The sequence below is a fragment of the Rhincodon typus genome, chromosome 9, assembly GCF_021869965.1.
Source record: "Rhincodon typus isolate 14 chromosome 9, sRhiTyp1.1, whole genome shotgun sequence".
In the NCBI taxonomy this organism is placed as follows: Eukaryota; Metazoa; Chordata; class Chondrichthyes; order Orectolobiformes; family Rhincodontidae; genus Rhincodon; species Rhincodon typus.
This window is the reverse complement of record NC_063340.1, coordinates 1,382,135-1,404,645: the sequence shown is the minus strand read 5'-3', so window position 1 is coordinate 1,404,645 and position 22,511 is coordinate 1,382,135. Positions and strand designations below refer to the sequence as shown.

Here is a 22,511-nt window from a genome sequence, read left to right as displayed (position 1 = left end):
TTAAGCAGCAGCCTTTTGGAAATCCAGTTACACCACATCTACTGGGTCCCCACTGTCCACGACGCTCCTAATGTCTTCATAGAATTCTAGCACATTAGTCAAATATGACCTGCCCTTCATGAACCCATGCTGCATCCACCCAATGGGGCATTTTCTATCTAGATGTTTTGCTATTTCTTCCTTGATGATTCAAGCATTTTCCCAATACAAAAGTTAAGCTAACCAGCCTATAATTCCCCATCTTTTGTTCACCTCCTTTTTAGAACAGTGGTGTCACATTGGCTGTTTTCCAATTTGCTGTAACTGTCCCAGAGTCCAACGAATTTTGGAAAATTACCACAAGTTCATTTGCTATTAATCCCGCCATCTCTTTTAGTACCCTGGGATCCATTCCATCAGGACCGTCTACCTTTAGCTCCATTAGCTTGCCCAGCACTACCTCTTTCATGATGATAATCATGTCTGGGTCCTCACTTACCTTAGTCTCTTTGTCATCAATTACTGGCAAGTTATTTGTGTCCTCCACTGTGAAGACCGACACAAAATGCCTGTTCAATGCCTCAGCTATTTCCCCATTTCCCTTATTAAATCCCCTTTCACACCCTGTAAAGGACCAATGTTTACCTTAGCCACTCTTTTTCATTTTATAGAAACTTTTTCTATCAGTCTTTATATTCCGAACTGGTTTAGTCTCATAATCCATCTTTTTTTTATGAGACAACAAAGTGCAGGGCTGGATGAACACAGCAGGCCAAGCAGCATCATAGGAGCAGAGAGGCTGACGTTTCGGGCCTAGACCCTTCATCAGAAAAGGGTTATAGCCTTTTTTGTGGTTTTCTGTTGACCTTTAAAGTTTTCCCAATCTTCTAGTTTCCCACTGCTCTTTGCCACTTTGTATGCCTTATCTTTCAATTTGATAGCCTCCCTAATTTCCTTAGACATCCATGGCTGATTACCCCTTTTCTTATAGTCTTCAGTTTTCACTGATACATACCTGATCTCCTCATCTAAGTTCTAAAGGGTCATCCATTCACTCTGAGGCTGTGCCCTTGCGTCCTAGACTATTCTATTAGTGGAAAGTCTCTCCATGTCCACTCTATCCAGGCCTCTCAGTATTTTGTAACTTTCAATCAGATCCCCCCTCATCCTTCTGAACTCCATTGAGTACAGAACCAGAGTTCTCAACTGCTCCTTGTATGACAAGCTCTTTATCCCAGGATCATTTAGATCTTTGGACACCCTCCAATGCCAGCACATCCTTCCCTAAATGTGGGGCCCAAAGCTGCTCTCAACATTCCAAATGTGGTCTGACCAGGGCCTATACAGCCTCAGCAGTATATCCCTGCTCTTGCATTCTAGCCACCTTGAAATAAATGCTAACATTGCATTTTCCTTACTAACTGCTAAGTGAACCTGCATGTTAACCTGAAAAAACTGAAGTCCCTTTGTGCTTCAGATTTCCAAAGCCTTTCCCCATTTAGAAGATAGTCTATACCTCTATTCGTCTGACCAAAGTGCATACCTCATACTTTGCCACATTGTATTTTACCTGCCACTTCTTTGACCACTCTCTGACCTGTCCAAGTACTTTCGCAGCCTCCCCGCTTCCTCAACATTACCTGTCCCTCCACCTAGTTTTGTGTCATTTGCAAACTTTGATAAAGAGCTTAGACTGAAGAACTTGGATCTGATCTATTGGATGTGGGATTGCTTAGCTCTGTCTATCACTTACTGCTTCCATTGTTTAGCACACAATTAGTCTTCAGTTGTAGCCTCACTGGGCTGAGACCTTGTTTTTGGTATGCCTGGTGCTGCTTTTGGAATCCCTTCTTCATTCTTCTTTGATTCAAGGTTGATTTGCCCCAACTTGCTAGTATTTGAAGAGTGGGAGATATGCTGGGCTGATGCTCAATTTTGAGTTGCCAGATCTCTTCGAAGTCTACCCCATGCTGGTAGTGCCAAGCAACATGACGCAAGGTATACTAATGTGAACATATTTCTTTGTTTCCATAAAGACTCTGTGGTGGTCACTTTTACCAATACTGTCATAGACAAATGCATGTGTGACCAGGTAGGTTGGTAAGGACAGGGGCAAATAAGAATTTCCCTCTTGTTGGTTCCTTCACCACTTGCCACAGGCACAGTCCAGCAACTACGTCATAGAGTTATACAGCGCAGAAACAGACCCTTTGGTCCAACTCATCCGCGCTGACCACATATCCTAAACTGATCTAGTCCCATTTGCCAGCATTTGGCCCATATCATTCCTATTCATGTACCCATTCAGATGCTTTTTAAATATTATAATTGTATCTGCCTCCACCACTTCCATGTTTTAGGACCCAAACAGTTTGGTCAATAGAGGTACTGCTAAGCTGTTTTGGTGATTAAAAATTAAAAGCCAACGTCATAACTAAAAATTTAAGTTCTGTTAAATACAAGCTAGAGAAGTTTTTTTAATGAAAGAAGCTAAATTAGTTAATTTATTTAATTGTAGAGTCACAATTCATTGATGTTTGTGTTCAAATATTCCACGATTAGAACTTTGTTACTATAACTTGAGCTATAGCTCCTCAACTTTCCTGTTACAGTAGTAGAGGTTTACATCAAAATATTCTACAGTTTGATTTTTTTCTGCTTTTGTAATTTACCCAACTGTTTGTGCTTCAAATTCCTCGCAGTGTTAATGATTGGATCCTTTATCAAGATCACAATATGTTACCTGATGTGGTTTTGGTGACAGGCTTTTATATGTCTTCATTTGCCAAGTGGCAGTACAAAATGTTGTTCCAGTTCATAATCACTGCTCTGGAATAACATTACCAAATCTAAAAGCATTTCAACCAATATTATGAATCTGCTTCTTGAAGAGGTTCTGCAGTGCAGATGATTCCCATTGTATGATGAATGGTTCTCTACTGTCCGTTGCTTGGGTAGACTCTGTCCTGGGAGAGATTCTGAGTGAGCCTGTTTATTTTACTGCATTTTTTTTCTAACTGGTATCCTTAGCCCTGGAAGAAATCAGGATGAATTTTCAGGACTCTTTCAACATAACATGCAATAAGTTCAAGGCCTGTGACCCTTCAAGTGTCACAGGACTCAAAATGTTAACTATGTTTCTCTCTCCACAGATGCTGCCACACCTGTTGAGTTTCTCCAGCAATTTCTGTTTGTTTCAGATCTCCAACCTCCAGTTTTTTTTTGTCATATAAAAATGCAGTCTTGTGGAGATCGTCAATATTTGCATCTTTTTTTTTTAAGATTATGCCAGTATTTGCTAGGGGTTCTTTGGTAATGTACTGGTATTTCCCTGGGGTTAATGAGAGTATGCCAGTACTTAGACAGAGTCCAGATGCAGATGGTTTTAGTACAGAAAGTTTTGATACTTGCCCATAAAGTAGGATTGTAGCATTATTCCTGTAAAAATACTTTAATTATACTGTTATTTATGGCCAAGTGATATGAAACAAATGGGTTATATTGCAATCAGGTATTTGCTAACAGATTATTTGGTGCAGTTCAATTTGTTCTGTTAACTCTAATGAAGTCTAAATACATTCTCAGTATCAGAGCATAATCTATAGTTGTGTTTAATACAGTTTAGTGTCAGTTCATGGGATTGTTCTTTTGGTTATCTTCTGGATTAGATTGTGTTTGTCTCCTTTAATGAAAATTGTGTTTGACAGTTAATAACTGAACTATACAAATGAGGAATGCCTGTGAATTGATCCCTGGCCATTGCTGAATTAACTGATTTCAGCTAGGACGAGAACTGAGAATTCATTTTTGCAGCTAGAGGATTACACAAGGGGAAATGGGGCTCCTGATTCTTCTTTAATCTACCCTGCTTGGAAGAGTTTTTGTGCGGTAGTTCAGGGGACAGGATAAAACTTGGTTTTCATAGCCTGTCAAAACTTGCACATGAGGAATGATCAGTGACAAGGCAACTGGAAACAGTTTAAAATTAAATTAATCTCCAGTAAAGAGCAGATACTTTCAGGGAAGACAAGTAAGTGAAGTTGAGACCACAACCAGATCAGCTGTGATCTTATCGAACTGCACAGTGGTCTTAAGGGGGCTGAATGGTTTACTGCTTCTAATTCTTGTGTTCATGTAGGAAAGAGGAATTGAACAAGGAAAAAGGTTACTTTTGGTAGTTTTCTTTGTGAATGTGTGTATATTTTGTTCAAAATGAATTGTGATACTCATTAACAAGAATGGGTTGTTGAGGTTTGAAATAGAATTGCTCAAAATAAATTACTGAAAAAGCAATTCCATTGTGTCAGCCTCATGAAAGTGAAATGATTAAAATTGGGACTTCGCAAGAGGCTAGAAGTGGAGGCGAGAAGAGATCTCTAAAGTTGCTCAGGCTAGCGAAGGAGGTTACACATATAAGGAGGGGGTGAGTCCTTGGAGGTATTTGAAAACTAGGCTAATTGTATTGTGATATTATTGTAATCTATTCAGTTCCAACAAACCAGACACCTACAATCTTACTGAGACATAAAGCCCTGTATGTTCTGAAAACAGAATTGACCAACAACAGCCAGTTATTTAAGGAATATGTTTCCCTTATTAACCATGCATTTAAAATGCTTAACAGAATATTTACTGCAGCTACCACATGAAGCAACGATACAGCTCAGTAAATTAGCATTGCTTATTTTAGTCATTGGGGACAAACTATTCACAACAGCTGAACAATTAGTCGTACTGTATTTATTTATCTAGTGTCGTGTCTAACAGTAAAAAAAAAATCAAAACTACCTGATTGAAACTACTTCACTGTGGGGAATATGATCTTCAGATGTACAGTAAGTTCATTACAAAGGAATATGTGTTGACCCTGGTACAGTAAATCTGTAGTAGCACTTGTTGGCCATATGAGGGGGTTTATGCCCAAAAGAACCCAATCAATCAGATTCCTATTTGACTTTAAAGCTACGGTGCCACAGATATAAATGTAAAATGTATCTCCATAAAAGATGTTACATATCTTTTATTAGTAAATGACAATCATTTAAAGAATATTTTTACTCTACAATTAAAGTATTCTGGTTGTTCCATCTTGATGTATTTGACAAACAGCTGTAATGCTATTTTGTTTAAATTTAACCAGTACTGAGAAGATGAAATGGGAAACTGGAATTGAGCTTTCTGATATTGCTGATACTTATTGACCACTAATTATTCCTGTCAAGGTTCGCAGCCTTAGGATCATTTTCTAATACTCGACCTTCATCGTATTCTAATAGCCGCCTTTTATTAAATTGACACACTTTCAGTTTGATGTTATGTTTTATGGATGCAGTGGGCATTTAGGATATCCTTTACTTTAAGCTATTCTGAATCACTGCACCTGATTTCTGAGATGTGAATTACATTTTCTGATTAAACATCCATGTTCTTTTGAAACAGTCATTACTGATTTAAAATATTGATTTGAAAGTGATTCTGATTTCATGACTAAATTACATGAAATGTTTGACTAATGGAGAAAGCAATCTATAAACAGCATATTTCAAAACATGTAGGTAACATTCACAGTTAGTCCGAAGAATTGATTATAACTTTGTTTTATTCAGTTTCATAAAATGATCGTAGAATCCCTACAGCGTGGAAGCAGGCCATTCGGCCAATTGATCCTTCCAAAGAGTATCCCACCTGCCCACCCTATTCCTGTAACCCTGCATTTCCCATGGCTAGTCCACCTAGCCTTCATGTTCCTGGACACAATGGGCAATTTAGCATGGCCAATCACCTAACCTGCACACCTTTGGACTGTCCAAGGAAACCGGAGGAAACTCACACAGACACGGGGAGAATGTGCAAACTCCACACAGACAGTTGCCCAAGGGTGGAATCAAACCCAGATCCCTGGTGCTGTGAGGCAGCAGGATTAACCCCTGAGCCACTGTGCTATCTTAGAAACTATTTTTGTGCAGTCAGTTCCTAGCTAAATGGACAAAGTTTATTTCTCAATAAAATCACAGCAACAGATTACCTGGTCATTCCTGTTTGTGGGAGCTTACTGTCTGCAAATTGATTGGAGTGTTTGCTACATTTAAGCATTTGAGTACATTCTAAGGTCCTGAAATCTGCGACAGAAATGCAAGGTTTTCTTTCTAAGACCCACTGAGGAACAATAATCACATTTCAGTTGATCATGCTTCATCCTATGATTAGTGTTTTATCATGGGTGCAGTGATTTGCAGTACATTATATGCATTTTGAATTATAAATAGACATTTTATTGTATTCAAAACATTGAAGTCATAGATACCATTATTAATGTCAGGCTGCCTTACCAACAGGTCTGGCAGGATATGTTGTTAAAAAGAAAAATTTGAAGACAATAAATTGTAAGCATAATATCAGATGTTTTGTTTTCATGTTTCAGCTTTAAACTCTGAAATTTTGTTCGAAGGCAGGAAATGTAATTTTTAAATCTAGAATATGTATTTTACAGTGGAAGTCCTGGACTGTTATTAATTAAAACTCCGAATAATGTCCAACATTTATTATTATATCTAATTCTGACAGAAAAATCTGACAATTATTTGTATAGTACCCTGTTTAATATATGTATGTAAAATTTAATAGCACAAACTGTGTAAACTTCAATAGAATATTCCCACTTTGTGGACAATATATTTTACTCCCTAAAAGATAAAGAATTGTGGCTTAAATAGTTAAACACCAGCTGGAAAAAAATACAAAAAGAACTATGGATGCTGTAAATCAGGAACAAAAACAGAAGTTGCTGGAAAAGCTTAGCAGGTTTAGCAGCATCTGTGAAGAAAATATCAGAGATAACATTTCGGGTCTGGTGACCCTTCCTCAGAATACCTAGCAGCGAAGAGAAGATGTGACCACCAGATGCAAGCGTTCCAAAACACATTTAACATGTAGTAATCCTTTGCTGTCAGCACACACAAATGGGGTAAAGCTTATTGTCTTATCCATTTTAATACCAACATTTTATTTGTAAATTTTGCAGAGTTCTGAGGAAGGGTCACTGGACCTGAAACGTTAACTCTGATCTTTTCTTCACAAATGCTGCCAGACCTGCTGAGCTTTTCCAGCAACTTCTGATTTTGTACCAGCTGGAAAAAATTGCATGGGTGAATCTTCATTACTTTATCTTTGTGTTATGCAGTTTATGTTGTTGTGAAAGGGTTACAAAACATATTAGCTAATTTATAGGTCACAGGAGGTACTATGGGAGGCCTTCGCCCCGAAATGCCATAATGCATTGCCCCACACTGCTTTTGCCTTACTGCTGTGCACATACCTAGTAACCTATACTAACTTGGCTTTACAAGATCAGTGCCAGCAGATAGAATTTAGATGCTGGGTGAGTATTATCTGATACAGTGATTAGTGAAAACTAAATGTTATTGAGGAATGAGGCAGATATAAGAAAATTGCGATCTTTCTAGTTGGATCAATTAGTGTTAATTTTCATTACTTCTTTATTCTGCTGCTTTATTTCTTAGCCGAGCCCGATCCCAAGTCCTGTTCTTGGGAAAAAACCAAATGCCACTCAATCACTGCTTGCCTGGTGCAAAGAAGTGACAAAAAACTACAGAGGAGTGAAGATCACGAATTTCACGACATCGTGGAGAAATGGACTGGCTTTCTGTGCAATTCTAAATCATTTCCGGTCAGACTTGATGTAAGTGTTGAATGTAGCTTGACTACTATAAAAAGAACTCACCTGTGTGTTGTTTCTTTCCAATAAGTTGGGTGAAATTCAACTTTGCCAAAGGATGCATATCGGGCGGTAGCAGATTGTCTTTCTGTTATGCAGCTCAGTTGATTGAAGGTCGCAGATGGGAAAATGGGGCAGGATGTAATGGTGCAGAGGGAGGGCATGTAATGGAACAGAACTGTATTCAGTCATAGACAACAAGGTGCAGAGCTGGATGAACACATCAGGCCAAGCAGCATCATAGGAGCAGAAAAGCTGACGTTTCGGGCCTAGACCCTTCATAGGTCCGAAACGGCAGCCTTTCTGCTCCTATGATGCTGCTTGGCCTGCTGTGTTCATCCAGCCCTGCACCTTGTTGTCTCGGATTCTCCAGCGTCTGCAGTTCCTACTATCTCTGTATTCAGTCATTGTGTGTAACAGAGCAGGCTGCGTTGGAGGGGTGTGTAAAGAGCAGTGTGTGTGTTTGGCAGAACATGTAATGGATCAGGGTGTGTAACAGGCAGAGTGTGTAACAATGTGGGGTTGTAAAGGGCAGGGCATGTATGAAGCAAGAGACTGTAATGGGCAAGATGTGGTAACAAATTATAAAGTGACAGAGTGGGCCTGTATTAAGCAGGGCATGTAACAGACGTGACTGTCTTGGGCAGGGTGTGTAATGGGTAGGGAGCATAATAGCTTGCGGGGAATGTAGCAGCTTTGTTCCTGTACTAAATTTAAATTTCACCCTCACATCTCTTTATCTTTCCTCACCCCACCCTGTAAAATGTTCACCTTTTTAACTGATGGAAGAGAAACCCTTTAATTTACAAAGCCTTTTTGTCTCACTTTGGCTTTGTATTGCTAAAACAATGTTTTAAATTGTTCTGCAGAATTTACAAATAAAATGTTGGTATTAAAATGGATAAGACAAAAAGCTTTTCCCCGTCTGTGTTGGCTGACAGCAAAGGATTACTGCATGTTAAATTTGTTTTAGAAGACTTGTATCTGGTGTTCACGTCTTCTCTTCACTGCGAGCTGGAAAGGCTTTGGGGGAAAAAATTGATTCTGTGGTTTCTTTTATTTTCCACTCTGCTTGTTTTGTTGATTGCTTTACAATGAAATCACTGCTTATTACATAATGTCCTTATTGCTATCAATATTTTCATGTTGTATGTGTTTCATTTGAAGTGAGCATTAACTATCCACTGCTTTCCCATCTTTTTCTCTTCCTCACCACTCCCACCCTCACAAATTCTCAACCCAGTGACTACAAATCTCTGAATCCTCAGGATATTAAAGAAAACAACAAAAAGGTAAGAACCACCACAGAAAATGACATCTCTGCAATTTTGGTTTCACCAGTGCTCTTTTAGTAATCCCTGGAAGGTGAGGTTGTTTTGTAAGGTTATAATTGCTGCTTGCAGAAGGTAATCTCCCCAGCAGTTTTATCTGATGCATTATCGACTCCTGTTTGCATTGGTCACAAACGTTTTAAATCTTCTGGAAGAAAGTCTCTGTAACATAGTATACCTTGCTGTGGCTTTCATCCATGTATTGTGGAACAGATTTTTTTTAAGGTGAGAAAGAGTTTTAACAGAAACCTTCATCTGTCCATTGCATTGCTGATATCTATAAATTTTATTTGTGCTTTGACTCATTAAATGTGGCAGAGCTGTCTTAAACAGATTTTTCCCTTTTTGCAGCTGGCTTCTTCCTTCTGCTATTGCTTCGTGTTTAAAAGCTGCATTGAGTATCTCGGTTGCATCCTGCAGGTTTATTTCCTGTCTTCTCACAGTTGTGACTGATAACCCCTACTGCCCTTGTTTGGAATGAATGCAAAATGGAGAACAATGTCTGTGTATAGTAACTATGCAAATGCATAAAGTTTCTGACATCTCCTCCTCCTAACCAATTAACACAACAACTCAAAATGAATGAAGGCTTTCTTTGAGACCAGAGTCTTTCTGCCTTTTCTCCATTTACCAGTTAAAATTAAGTTGCAGGTGATCGTTGCAAGGGCAGTAAAGGTTAAATTGAAGGAATGACTGTTATGTGATGGGCAATACCAGGTCAGATTATAACCCTTGTTTCAGTTCATTGAAATCTAGAAGAAAGTGCATTTTTAAATAATGCCCCAGACACACATCAATTAATAAATAAAACGATTCATAAATCCTAAGAATAGTTTCTCTCAGTCTGTTTTTGAAAACACATGGAATCTACTTGCAATCTGATCTTGGCTGATGTATATTAGTGCATTGTGTATTGAGAAATATTTAGTTTTGGCAGTGGTGCTGTTATTGTTGATGGACAGCATTGATGTCTGTCAATCAACCTGTCATTGCTGTATTAGACAGTTTTGCAGAAGGAGAACGCACGTCTTTTTAAAAATGAATTGTGACCATTCTTTCATGTCTTTCAGGAATTCAAAATAAAGAAGCAATTCTAATAATTATTGCAGGCTGAAGCAATTTTAATTGAATTGCTAAATATTTATTTTGGACTTCAGTAACTAAAATTTCACTTTGTTTCCTAAAAATATGCAACTTTAATATGTAGCATGTAAAAAATTAAAGGAAAACTGTGTAAACGCTTGTAGTTTTCAGTTCCCTTGTTGGTTTGTTTCTTTTCATATGTAAGTTCATTATGCCTTACTATAAGCATGATAGATTATTGAGAGGAATATCAGAATTAGCAGCAGGAATAAGTCATTCAGCCCCTCATGCCTGCTCTACCATTCAACTAGATCATGGCTGATCTTTGACCTCAATTCTATTTTCCCATGCTATTCCCATATCCCTTGACATTTTTAATCTGGAGAAATCAGTTGATCTATGTCTAACTGCCTGAATGACTGAACCTCCGCCCCACAATTCCAAAGATTTGCCACCCGCTGAGAGAAGAAATTCCTCCTCATCTCCATCTTAAATGGCCTATCCCCTTAACCTGAGACTTCTTCCACCCTTGAGCCAGGGAAATGATCTTCCTACACTTACTCTGTTGAGCTCTGTATGAATTTTGTATGGTTCAATTAGATGGCCATATCTCTGTAATATTTTTAAAATGTTAGATAACTATTACCCTAAGATTATCGTCCTAAAAAGGAATTCCCCCAACTGACACACCGATAAAGATTAAGCATAAAAAATGCAGTTATTAAGTTGTATGAAAGCAATACAGCCAAAATACAACTTATGAATATTAGTTCTGGCTTTACCTGGAAAAACAACTTTAATGTGAATTGATTCTCGAGAATCCAGTTTAGTTTTCATAAAAGCCCTTTAATTCATTACCCAACCAACCCAGAAATAACATACCAGAATGTGACTGCTGTTGTGGAATTATCAAATTGTGATTACAGTACAGGAGAACGCTGTTTGGCTTGTCCATATCAGCACTGTGCAAGAACAACTCAGTTCATCCCAGGCCCCAGCCTTTTCTCCCTGTTCCTATATTTTTTTACTCTTCAAGGGATCAAAATTGTCCAGTTCTCTTTTGTGATTCTAGCTGTACGCTGCATGAAAATTTTATTTCCCTCACATTGCCTTTGCCTTTGGTTCATACACTTTATTTTGGTCAATTATTTCTGTTACCAGCCTCCTCTTATACTGTCTTCTCTTATTCCTTTTCTTCCCTCAACCTTTTATATTCGTACAGTTCTTACTTACATTAGCAACCTGACAAATAAGTAGACTGCATATATTTTGGAATCTAATGCTTTACATTTCTGGGCATGCTTCATTTTGTAAGATTTAATTGCCAGAAATTATCTTGGAGGCAAACTTAAAAATGTCAGTGTATCTCTCAGCTTACAGATCAAAATGTAAATTAAAGATAGACTTATCTGTAATAATCACTTGTTGCTAAATAGTGTACGGGTAAAAAGAATTACTTTAAAAACAAAACTAGTGCCTATTCACTCAGTATTGTAATTTTAAAAATATACAATTAGACTAAACGTTGGGTGCTATCTCCAGTTAATGGGAGATATGTCATGATCAACAGGTTAATGTTTATACTTACAGGAAATTAATCTGCTCACCTTTTTTATAATGATATTAAAAAACTCAACAGCTAAGCAGAATGAACAGGTTACTAAAACTTGTAATACTGCAAATCTTGAGAACACAAGATTTGGGCCAGTTACGTTGTGATTAACCATAATAGTATTCTGAGCATCCCAGTTTGAAACTGGTAAAAACTTTGAAACTGTGAAGCTAAATTTAAAATGGAGAGTGCTAGGGAAACTCAACAGGTCTGGCAGCTGTGATGAAATGTGCCTTTAAAAGGTATTTCATAGAATTATCGTAGAATCCCCACAAATGTGGAAACAGGCCATTTGGCCAGACAAGTCCACACCAGGACCCTCTGAAGAATGTCCTACCCAGACCCATCCCCCTGCCCTATCACTGTAACTCCGTATTTCCCATGGCTAATGCACCTAACCTACACAACCCTGAACACTATGAGCAAATTAGCATGGCAAATCCACCCTTAGTTGCACGTCTTTGGACTGTGGGAGGAACCAGAACACCCGGAGGAAACCCACACAGACACTGGGAGAATGGGCAAACTCCACACAGAGAGTTGCCCGAGGGTGGAATGGAACCCAGGTTCCTGGCGCTGTAAGGCAGCAATGCTGACCACTGTGCCATCCTGTTTTGCTGAATTTGCCTTTGCCAAGTATGTCTTTATGGGATCCTGCTATATTGGAACCGTTTATCAATAGAATTAAAGTGATGCCAATTCGTATTTTTTTGTTTGTATTTTGGTGTAAGAATAAAGTGTGTTTTGCTTAAAGCCCAGACCTTTGACCAATCGAATCACATCTGGTATGCAGCACCTTAAACTTCCCTTTATATGAGATAAATGTTAGGGACTAGCCTATCTCCTCGCCATATTTTGAGGAGTTTTGGTGTGGTCCGTAACACAGCATACGTGGAGAGAGGAACAAAGTTAACATTTTAATCCGCTATGACTTCTTCAGAACTCAGGTGAGTTAGAAGAAGGAGTGGGGTCAGAGAGAAGGGGAGGGGCATGAGTACCTGTGTGTGGTTGGAGCTCATATTCCTTAACCTGTGAAAGGAAGAGAAAAGCGGAAGAGTGTTTGTTGTTAGTGTTTAATGAGATGAAGAATGAAATGGAACCAGGAACCAGGACAGCTTTGAGACAGTGGGAGGTGATGCTGATGAAGAGAAAGGTTGTGTGTGTACATGTGGTGACACATGGCATTGAGTGTGGATCTCAGGATGCGACGAGAACAGCTGTCCAAGGAGTGTTGTGTGTCTCTGAGATGGGTGGATTCAAAACATAAAGGATGGAACTTCAATTGAAATCCATATGGGGGATGTGTTGGAACCAGAGGCAGTCACTGAGGAAGGAGATTTGATAAACTGAGTCTTGTTCAACACCTTGTCAAAGAGCAAGAGGGAAATAGAAAGGAGTGGAGGTGAACAAGATAAAAAATTCAGATAGAAATCCCGTTGGAGAGCAGAGCTTCTTCAAGGAGGATAATCCTGGAAGACAAGTGGCAGTGAATTAAGCTCAAATTACTGAGAATGCTGGAGGTTTGAAATAAAACTGCAAAACTATGATTGCTTTCATCAATATTCTCATACATTTCTTCTCTACAAAAACATTTAATCCATACTGTTTATTAATTAAAATGAATGTATTGACAAATTTTGAAAGTTTAAAAAAGTGAGCACGACATGATTCAACTGATTAGAGTGTAGCGTTAGGGTTCTATATACAATACTTTTTGGAATAATTCATTTGGAGCACCAGGACTTCTGATAGTTTCATTTAAAACACTTACGAAGATGTGGAAAAGGCAAACAAGTTGACCATTCAGCCCCTTGGGCCTGCTCCACTAAGCAATAATATCACGGCCGATGTAATTGTTACCTCAACTCCAACTATTTGCCATTGTCTAAGTTTTGACTCCCTTGATCATGGGACTTATTGTGAAATAATATAATTTGAATTCTTCAGGTGACAGCCTAAAGTATGAGAGCAAAATGCAAGTTATGTGAATACTCCTGCTCAATCAGATTTAATAATATTTTTGACCGCAATAATAATAAGTTGCTGCTAGGTAAAAGGTGCTCTCCCTCCCCTGAAGGCAAATTTTCTGGTCAACAATGGCAGAGCATTGTATACAGTTCATAGAAACGTAGAAATTAGAAGCAGGAGTAGGCCATTCAGCCCTTCAAGCCTGCTCTGCTATACAATATGATCATTGCTGATCATCTATCTCAGTAGCCTGTTCCTGTTTTTTCCCCATGCCCTAACCCTAACCCTTTGATCCCTTTAAACATAAGAACAATATCTAACTCCTAGAAAACATTCAATGTTTTGGTCTCAACTGCTTTTGGTGGCTGAGAATTCCACAGGCTCGCCACTCCCTGGTTAAAGAAATTTCACCTTGTCTCAGTCCTAATGGCTTACCCACATCCTTAGACTGTGGCACCTGGGTCCAGACTCTTCAATCTTTGGTAACACCTTTCCTGCATTTGCCCCAATCCTGTTTGAATTTTATAGATCTCTTTGACATCTCACTCATGCTTCTAAACTTCCGAGAATATAGTCCTAACTGATCCAGCCTCTTATCAATACGTCAGTTCTGCATTCCAGGAATCAGTCAGGTAAACCTTTGTTGCACTTCCTCCATAAACAGAACATCCTTCCTAAGAAAAGAAGACCAAAACTGCACACAATACTCCTTGTTCTTGCGAAGGCCCTGTAAAATTGCAACAAGACATCCCTGCTTGTATGCTCAAATCCTCTCACGATGAAGGCTAACATGCTATTTGCCATATTCACTGCCTGTTGCACCTGCATGCTTTCTTTCACTATACTAGGATACCCAGGTCTCACTGCACCTCTCCATCTCCCCATCTATTGCTATTCCGATAATAATCTGCCTTCCTGTTTACGCAAACAAAGCGGATAATCTCACATTTATTCACATTGTATATCATCTGCAGTGAGTTTGCCCACTGACTCATCTTGTCTCTATCACATGAAGCATTCCTCACCCTCCCACCCAACTTTGTGTCATCTTCAAACTCAAAGGTATTACATTTAGTTCCCTCCTCTAAATCAGAAACGTATATTTTGAATAGCTGGGATCCAAGCACTAAATCCTGTGATACCCTACTAGACACTGCCTGGCACTCAGAAAAGAGAACCGTTTACTCCTACTCTTTGTTTCCTGTTTGCCAACCAGTTTTCTTTCGATGTCAGTACACTAACCCTGATCCTATGCTCTTTAACTTTGCATGCCAGTCTGTTATGTGGGATCTTATCCAAAGCCTTCTGAAGATCTAGTAAATTACATCCACTCATTTCCCCTTATCAACTGTACTTGGTGCATCCTTGAAAAATTCCAGTAGATTTGTCAAACATGACTTCCCTTTCATAAATCCATGCTGACTTCGTCCAACCCTGTCACTGTTTTCCAAGTGCTCTGCTGTTAATTTTTTTATAATGGACTCTAGCATTTTTCTCATTAGTGATGTCAGGCTAACTGGTCTATAATTCCCTGTTTTCTTTCTACATTCTTGTTTTCTAATTAGTAGGGTTATAATAGCTACCTTCTAATCTGTAGGGATTGTTCCAGTGTATATAGAATCTTGATCGATGACTGCCAATACATGCATTATTCCTAGGGCTACTTCCTTAAATACTCTGAGATGTAGATTATCTGGCCCTGGGATTTATCGGCCTTCAATACCATCAAATTCCCCAACACTGTTTCCATACTAATACTGATTACCTTCGGTTCCTCCCTCTCACTAGATGCTATGTTCCCCAACATTTTTGTGATCTTATTTGTATAATCCTTTATGAAGACAAACAAAATATTAATTTAATTGATCTGCCATCTTTTAGTTTCCCATTATAATTGCCTTGTTTCTGACTGTATGGGACCTACATTTGACTTCATTAATCTGTTTCTCTTCAGATTCCCATAGAAGCTTTTACAATTAGTTTGTATCAGTTTGCAAGCTTATTCTCCTACTCTATTTTCTTTCCTAATCAATTCCATTATTGCATTTTGCTGAAATCTAAACTGCTCCCACTCCTCAGGTCTGCTGCTTTTTTGGCCAATTTGTATGCCCCTTCCTTGGATCTAATTCTATCCCTAATTTTCCTTGTTAGCCATGGTCGGGCCATCTTTCTTGTACAGCTAGATTGCCAATTATTTCTTTCTCATCACACAATGGCCAATCTGGGATTGGCTTGTGCTCTAAAAATGCAGAAATTGCTGGCAAAACTGAGTTGTGATGAAGAGTCACCACAAAAGACTCAATGTTAACTTTGCTTTCTCCACACAGATGCTGCCACTCATGAGTTTGGCCAGCAATTTCTATTTTGTTTCAGATCTCCAACACCTGCAATTCTTTGTTTTATATTGGTCACTTCTCTAGTTGGTTTCCCAATGTATTGGTCCAGAAAACCACCCCACACCTACTGCAGGAATTCTTCCTCTTTGGAATTATTATTTGATTTGCCCACTGCAACTTCAAAGGCACCCATAATTATAGTTGTACCTTAATTTCTTGAGTCTCTAATTTCCTTTTTAACCCTTCCCCAACATTACCACTGCAGATTGGTGTCTGTATATCTTTTGTTTTTTGCCCTTTTGTGTTTCTAAGCTCAACCCATACAGATTCCACTTCACCGGAGCTAATATTCTTCCTCACCATTGCATCATTTCTTCTTTAACCTGCAATGCTATTCTTTTTCATGTGACCTTCCTAAAAACTGAGTACTCCTGGGACATTTAATTCCCATCCCGTGTTACCTTACAGCCATGTCTCTGTAATCTCAACTGTATCATACCCATTGATATCTATTTGTAGGACAAATTCATCCACTTTCTTGCAAATGCTCTGCACATTAAGATACAAGGCCTTAAGGCTTTACTCTTTAGCAGTTAGTCCTGTTCGCAGTGTCACCCTGTTTAATTCTTGCACTTAAATTCTCGACCTATCACTTCTCATATTTCCCATTCTGTCTTTTGTTTTTTGTCCTTGTTCCCCTCTCTTCTGTCTCCCTATATATATCCCCAGCCCCCGCAATTTTAGTTTAGACCTCCCCCAACCACATTAGCAAGTATTCCCCTAGGACATCAGTTCCAGTGCTGCCCAGGTGCAAACCATCCAGTTTGTGCTGGTCCCACCTCCTCCAAATCCAGTCCTAATGTCCCAGGAATCTGAAACCATGCCCTGCACCACCTTTCCAGCCACACATTCATCTGAAATATTCTCCTGTTTCTACTCTGACTAGCAGTTGGCACTGATAGTAATCCTGAGATCACTACCGTTGAGATCCTACGTTTTAAATTGTTTCCTGACTCCCTACATTATACTTTTAAGACCTTGTTTTTTTTATTTCCCCCAATGTTGATGGTAACGATGTGTACCACAACCACTGGCTGTTCATCCTCTCCGTCCAGAATGTCCTGTAGCCAGTGTGACATGTTTAATCCTCGCACCCAGGAGACAGCATACCATCCTGGAGTTTCGTTTGCAGCCACATAAATGTGTATCTATTTTCCTTAGATTGAATCCCCTATTTACTATTGCACTCCCACACTTATTGTTCCCCTCTGGCAGCAGACTGAGCTGTGGTGTAATGAATTTAGCTGTTGCTACTTTTGCCTGAAAGGCCATTCTCCATGTTATTATCCAAAGCAATCCATCTGTTTTTCAGTGAAACGGCCACAGGAGACTCCTGCACTGCCTGCCTAGTCCTCTTTCTCTGTCTGGTGGTCATCCATCCCCTCCCTGCCTACAGAGTCTTAGCCTGCAGAGTACTCACATTTCGGTATATTAACAAGAAGCAAGAGTGGATGACTCAGCCCTTTGAGCCTGAGCCCATTCAATAAACTCGTGGCTGATTGGATCTTAATCTCAATTTTGCATTCCTGTGTATCTCTGATAATCTTTCAGCACCATAGGAAGTCAGGACTCTTACCTACTTCTTCCTTAAAAATATTTAAATGTACTATGTATACCTATCGATGATGCATTCAGTCTCGTAGATGTTCCACAGTCTCTAAAACTTGCAGTATTTTAATTTTGTAAAGTTTTAAGCCTTGACCTAACTTGCTGGATGTATTCTTGCTAATGCGTGTTTCTCTGCCTGTTTAAGGGCACTTTTCTCCTTGATGGTCTTACACTGACTCAGTTTCTTCTTGACATTGAATTTCCACCCTACCTGTTTATCTATCTCTTCTTTTATCTATAATGCTCAGTTTCTGATTGAAACTCTCTTTCCTTCACTTTCTTTTCTGCTACCAATTGTACAAGTTCAGATTTTGCCTGACAGGGTTGCCTGTCTTTTATTTGGTGAGAGATAGTAGGAACTGCAGATGCTGGAGAATTTGAGATAATAAGGTGTAGAGCTGGATGAACACAGCAGGCCAAGCAGCATCAGAGGAGCAGGAAAGCTGACGTTTCGGGCCTAGACCCTTCTTCAGAAAATGTTCATCCAGCTCTACACCTTGTTATCTCTTTTATTAGGTGATGTCTGTTTTGTTCAATTTTACATGTTAATTATATTACTTCACCTTTGCCACCAGTGTAAATTAATATCCCAGCACTGTCACAATTCTTAGAAATCACAAACCTGCCTCATTTTTCACTTTAGGTGGTGCTGGTCACTCCCATAGGAAGAATGTACCTTTCTCAACATCTAATAATGTGATAGTGTGACCTAGGGCCGAATAACCGTAGCTCCTTGTTTAAACAGGATATGACATTTACTGCCATGAAGTTCAATAACAACTTGTAAATTTATTTCTGAAGAAGGGTCCAGACCTGAAACGCCAGCTTTCCTGCTCCTCTGATGCTGCTTGGCCTGCTGTGTTCATCCAGCTCTACAGCTTGTTATCTCAGATTCTCCAGCATCAGCAGTTCCTACTATCTCTGAGTGAGTTTTAACCCCACTGCGAAGCCTCTTCTAAGGATGCCTACCTTGAAGAAGTTACCCTCCTCCCTCCGGAAAGACCTCAGTGGACCTCTCTCCCACTGCAACCCTCTCATAATATCTTCGGCCCTGAAACTGCTCGACCACGTCCTGAAGCAAACCAGGTACTACAGCCACATTGCCTTTCTTAGTACCTGCCTATGGAACCAGATCATCCCCAATGGACTGCAGTCCACTTCAGGCCTTCCCAATTTGGCCCCAACTGCGATGACCCATTTTTGAAGAAGGGTCCAGACCCAAAACGTCAGCTTTCCTGCTCCTCTGATGCTGCCTGGCCTGCTGTGTTCGTTCAGCTCTACACCTTGTTATCTGTATTTATAATGTCTTTACTGTACTAAAACATCCCTAAGCACCTCCAAGGTGTATTGTAAAGAAAAGTATGACACTGAGCCACATAGAAATATTAGGTGACCAAAATCTTGATTAAAGAGGCAGATTTGATGGATCAACTTGAATGAGGAAAGGAAGGTTCAGGGACAGAGAAGTGTAGGAGGGAATTCAAGACCTTAGAACCTAGACAGCTGAAAGCATGACCTGTAATAGTGGAGTGATTAAAATTGAGCATGCTGCAGAGTACTGAATTAGAGGAGCACAAGTATCTTAGACTTCTAGGGCTGGAAGAGATTACAGACATCAACAAGGGTAAGGCCATAGAGGTTTGGAAACAAAGGTGATAGTTTAACAAGGTATTGTTTAGGTGGAATCCAATTGAGGCCAACAAGCACAGGGATGGTGGATGAATGCAATTTGGTGTGAATGAAGGCATGGGTAGCAGCATTTGGATGACCTCAAGTTCAGAGGATAGTATGCAATGCTGGCTGGGAGTGCATTAGAGTAGTGAATTTTGGAGGCAACAAGGGAAGGCTGGGGGTTCCAGCAGCAAAGTTTGGTGGTTATGATGATTGAAATCCAGACATTTGTTGTTAAAATCCTTTATTTTACGCACTGTATCTGTTATAATGAAATCTAAGCTACTTTACTTAAGTTATACTCAGCCCCTTACCATACTCCTTATACACTCACAACTGTGTGGCCAAATTTAGCTCTAACTCCATTTACAAATTTGCTGATGACTCCACATAGTGGGTCAAATCTCAACCAATGATGAGACAGAGTGCAAGAAGGAGATAGACCACTTAGTGGCATGGTGTAAAGATAACAATCTCTCCCTTAATGTCGGCAAAATGAAGAAGTTGGTCATCGACTTCAGAAAGTGGAGTGGAGCTCATGCCCTGTCTGTATCAATGGTGCTGAGATGGAGAGCTTCAAGTTTCCAAGAGTAAGTATTACCAACAATCATCCATGTCGATGATACAGTCAAGAAAGCACACCAACACTTCTCCTTCCTCAGAAGGCTAAAGAAATTCAGCATGTCCACAATAACTATTACCAATTTTTATAGATGCACCATAGAAAGCAACCTATCCAGATGTATCATTGCTTGGTACGGCAACTGCTCTGCCCAGGACCACAAGAAATTCTGGAGAGTTGTAAACGCAGCCCAGTCCATCACGAAAACCAGCCTTCCTTCCACTGATTCCATCTACATTCCCCACTGTCTTGGGAAAGCAGTCAACATAATCACTCTCACTCCAGTTATACTTCCTTCCAACCTCTTTCAATGGGCAGTAGGTACAAAAATTTGAAAACACATACCAACAAACTTAGGAACACCTTCTTCCCTGCTGTTATCAGAGTCATGAACAGACCTCTCATATATTAGAGTTGATCTTTCTCTGTACCTTTTCTGTAACTGTAATACTATATTCTGTATTCTGTTCTCTTATCCTGATGTAAGGTATGATTTGTCTGGTTAGCATGCAGAACAATACTTTTCACTGTGTCTTGGAACATGTGACAATAATAAATCAAATCAAATACATAAGATCAGAAGTAGACCATTCTGCCCATTGAGTCTGTTCTACCATTCAGTGAGATTTTGGCTGATCTGATCATTCTCAACTCCACTTTCCTGCTTCTTATCCATCACTCTTTGGTTCTCTTACTGAGAATCTTATAGTCTATCTCAGCCTCTAATATGCTTAATGACCCAGCCTTGACAGCCCCTGTGCTAAAGAATTCTACTGATTCACCATCCTCTGAGAAGAGAAATTCCTCCTTATCTCTGTCTTAAACATGCAACCCTTAGTCTAAGATTATGCCTTCTGGTCCTAGACGCACTCACAAGGAGAAACAACCTTTATACATCTACCCTGCCAAGTCCTCTAAGAATCTTACATGTTTTGTTTTAATAAGATCGCCTCTCATTCTTTGATATTCCCACAAGTATAGGCCCAATCTACTAAACGTCTCCTCCTAAGACAATCTCTTCATGCCAGGTATCAGCCTTGTGAGCATTGTTTAGACTGGCTCCAATTCCAGTGTACCTTTCCTTAAATGAAGGCCTAAATCTGTTCATAGTAATCCAGCTATGGTCTGACCAATGCCGTGTGTACTTTTAGCAGACCCTACTTACATTTATATCCATTCCCTTTGAAATAAAGGCTGACATTCCATTTGCTTTCCCTATTAACCATTGAACTTCATAGAATCATAGAATCCCTACAGTATGGAAACAGGCCCTTCAGCCCAACAAGTCCACACTGACCCATCCCCCTATAACCACCTAATCTACGCATCCCTGAACCCTACGGGCAATTTAACATAGCCAATCCACCTAGCCTGTACATCTTTGGATTGTGGGAGGAAACCGGAGTACCCAGAGGAAACCCACGCAGACACGAGGAGAATGTGCAAACTCCACACAGACAGTCGCCCGAGGCTGGAGTCGAACCCGGGTCCCTGGCGCCGTGAGGCAGCAATACTTCTCGGCCTATTGGCTATGATCAAGTGTAGTATCTGTTCTTATCAGCTTTAAACACTTGGATGCCATCTTTTTGTGATTCATGGACGAGGACTCCCAAATCCCTCTATTCTGTAACTGTCTACAGTCTTTCTCCATTTAAATAATATTTAGCTCCTCTATTCTTGCTGCCAAAATGCTTAACCACCCATTTCCCCACATTATATTCCATCTGCCAAGTTTTTTTACACACTCTCTTGAATAAGAAACAGTAACAAAAAATCATGTCCTGATTGGTGACTGAAATTGCTAATAGACTGCCTGAGGATTAAACTGACCTGGCCTCAGTGGGATTGCCTTTCACTGAGTGATCTGATTGACCTTGTGTCCTTTATCTCCTGTATTCACAGGAGGTGGGAACACTGTCCACTCGGTTTCTTTCCAGGTTTTACCAGTTGACCTGGTTCCTTCCCTCCCAAGTCATACAGCATGGAAACAGAGCCTTTGGTCCAACTAGTCCATGCCGACAATGTTCCCAAACTAAACTATTCCTACTTGCCTGCATTTGGCCTGTATTCCTCCAATCCTTTCCTGTTTATGTACTCATCCAAATATTTTCTAAACGTTATAACTGTACCTCCATCCACCACTTTCTCTGGCAGTTCATTCCACATGCAAACTATGCTCTGTATTTAAAAAAAAACGTTGTCCCTCATTGTCCTTGTTAAATCTTTCTCACCCCTAGTTTTGAACACCCCCATGTAAGGGAAAAGACCTTTGTTATTCAACTTATCTATGCCCCTCATGATTTTATAAATTTATGAGGTCACCCCTCAACCTCCTAAGCTCTAGTGAAAAAAGTCCTGACAACCCCCTGCTGAAAACCCAAGAATATCATCTTGAAGGGATAGCCTGCCAGGAATCAGAATTAAGATAACAAATTACTTATTGTCCCCATCCATTGTGCTAACATTATGGACAGTTAGCTCATTAACACATCAATTCCCTCTTTGG

The 22,511-nt window shown here is 39.7% G+C and overlaps 1 protein-coding gene and 1 non-coding gene across 2 annotated transcripts in view; both read left to right on the top strand.

The window, feature by feature from the left end:
• ehbp1 (EH domain binding protein 1) overlaps positions 1–22,511 on the top strand; it is a 191,815-nt gene that overhangs the window by 3,921 nt on the left and 165,383 nt on the right. The window contains exons 2-4 of the mRNA XM_048600883.1: positions 7,107–7,124; positions 7,500–7,678; positions 8,958–9,006. Of these exons, the coding sequence (XP_048456840.1) occupies positions 7,107–7,124; positions 7,500–7,678; positions 8,958–9,006 (246 nt within the window). The remainder of the gene's footprint in view (positions 1–7,106; positions 7,125–7,499; positions 7,679–8,957; positions 9,007–22,511) is intronic.
• On the top strand, positions 21,515–21,710 carry LOC125484120. Its single transcript, XR_007262977.1, has one exon. It is a non-coding gene; the product is annotated as a U2 spliceosomal RNA (small nuclear RNA).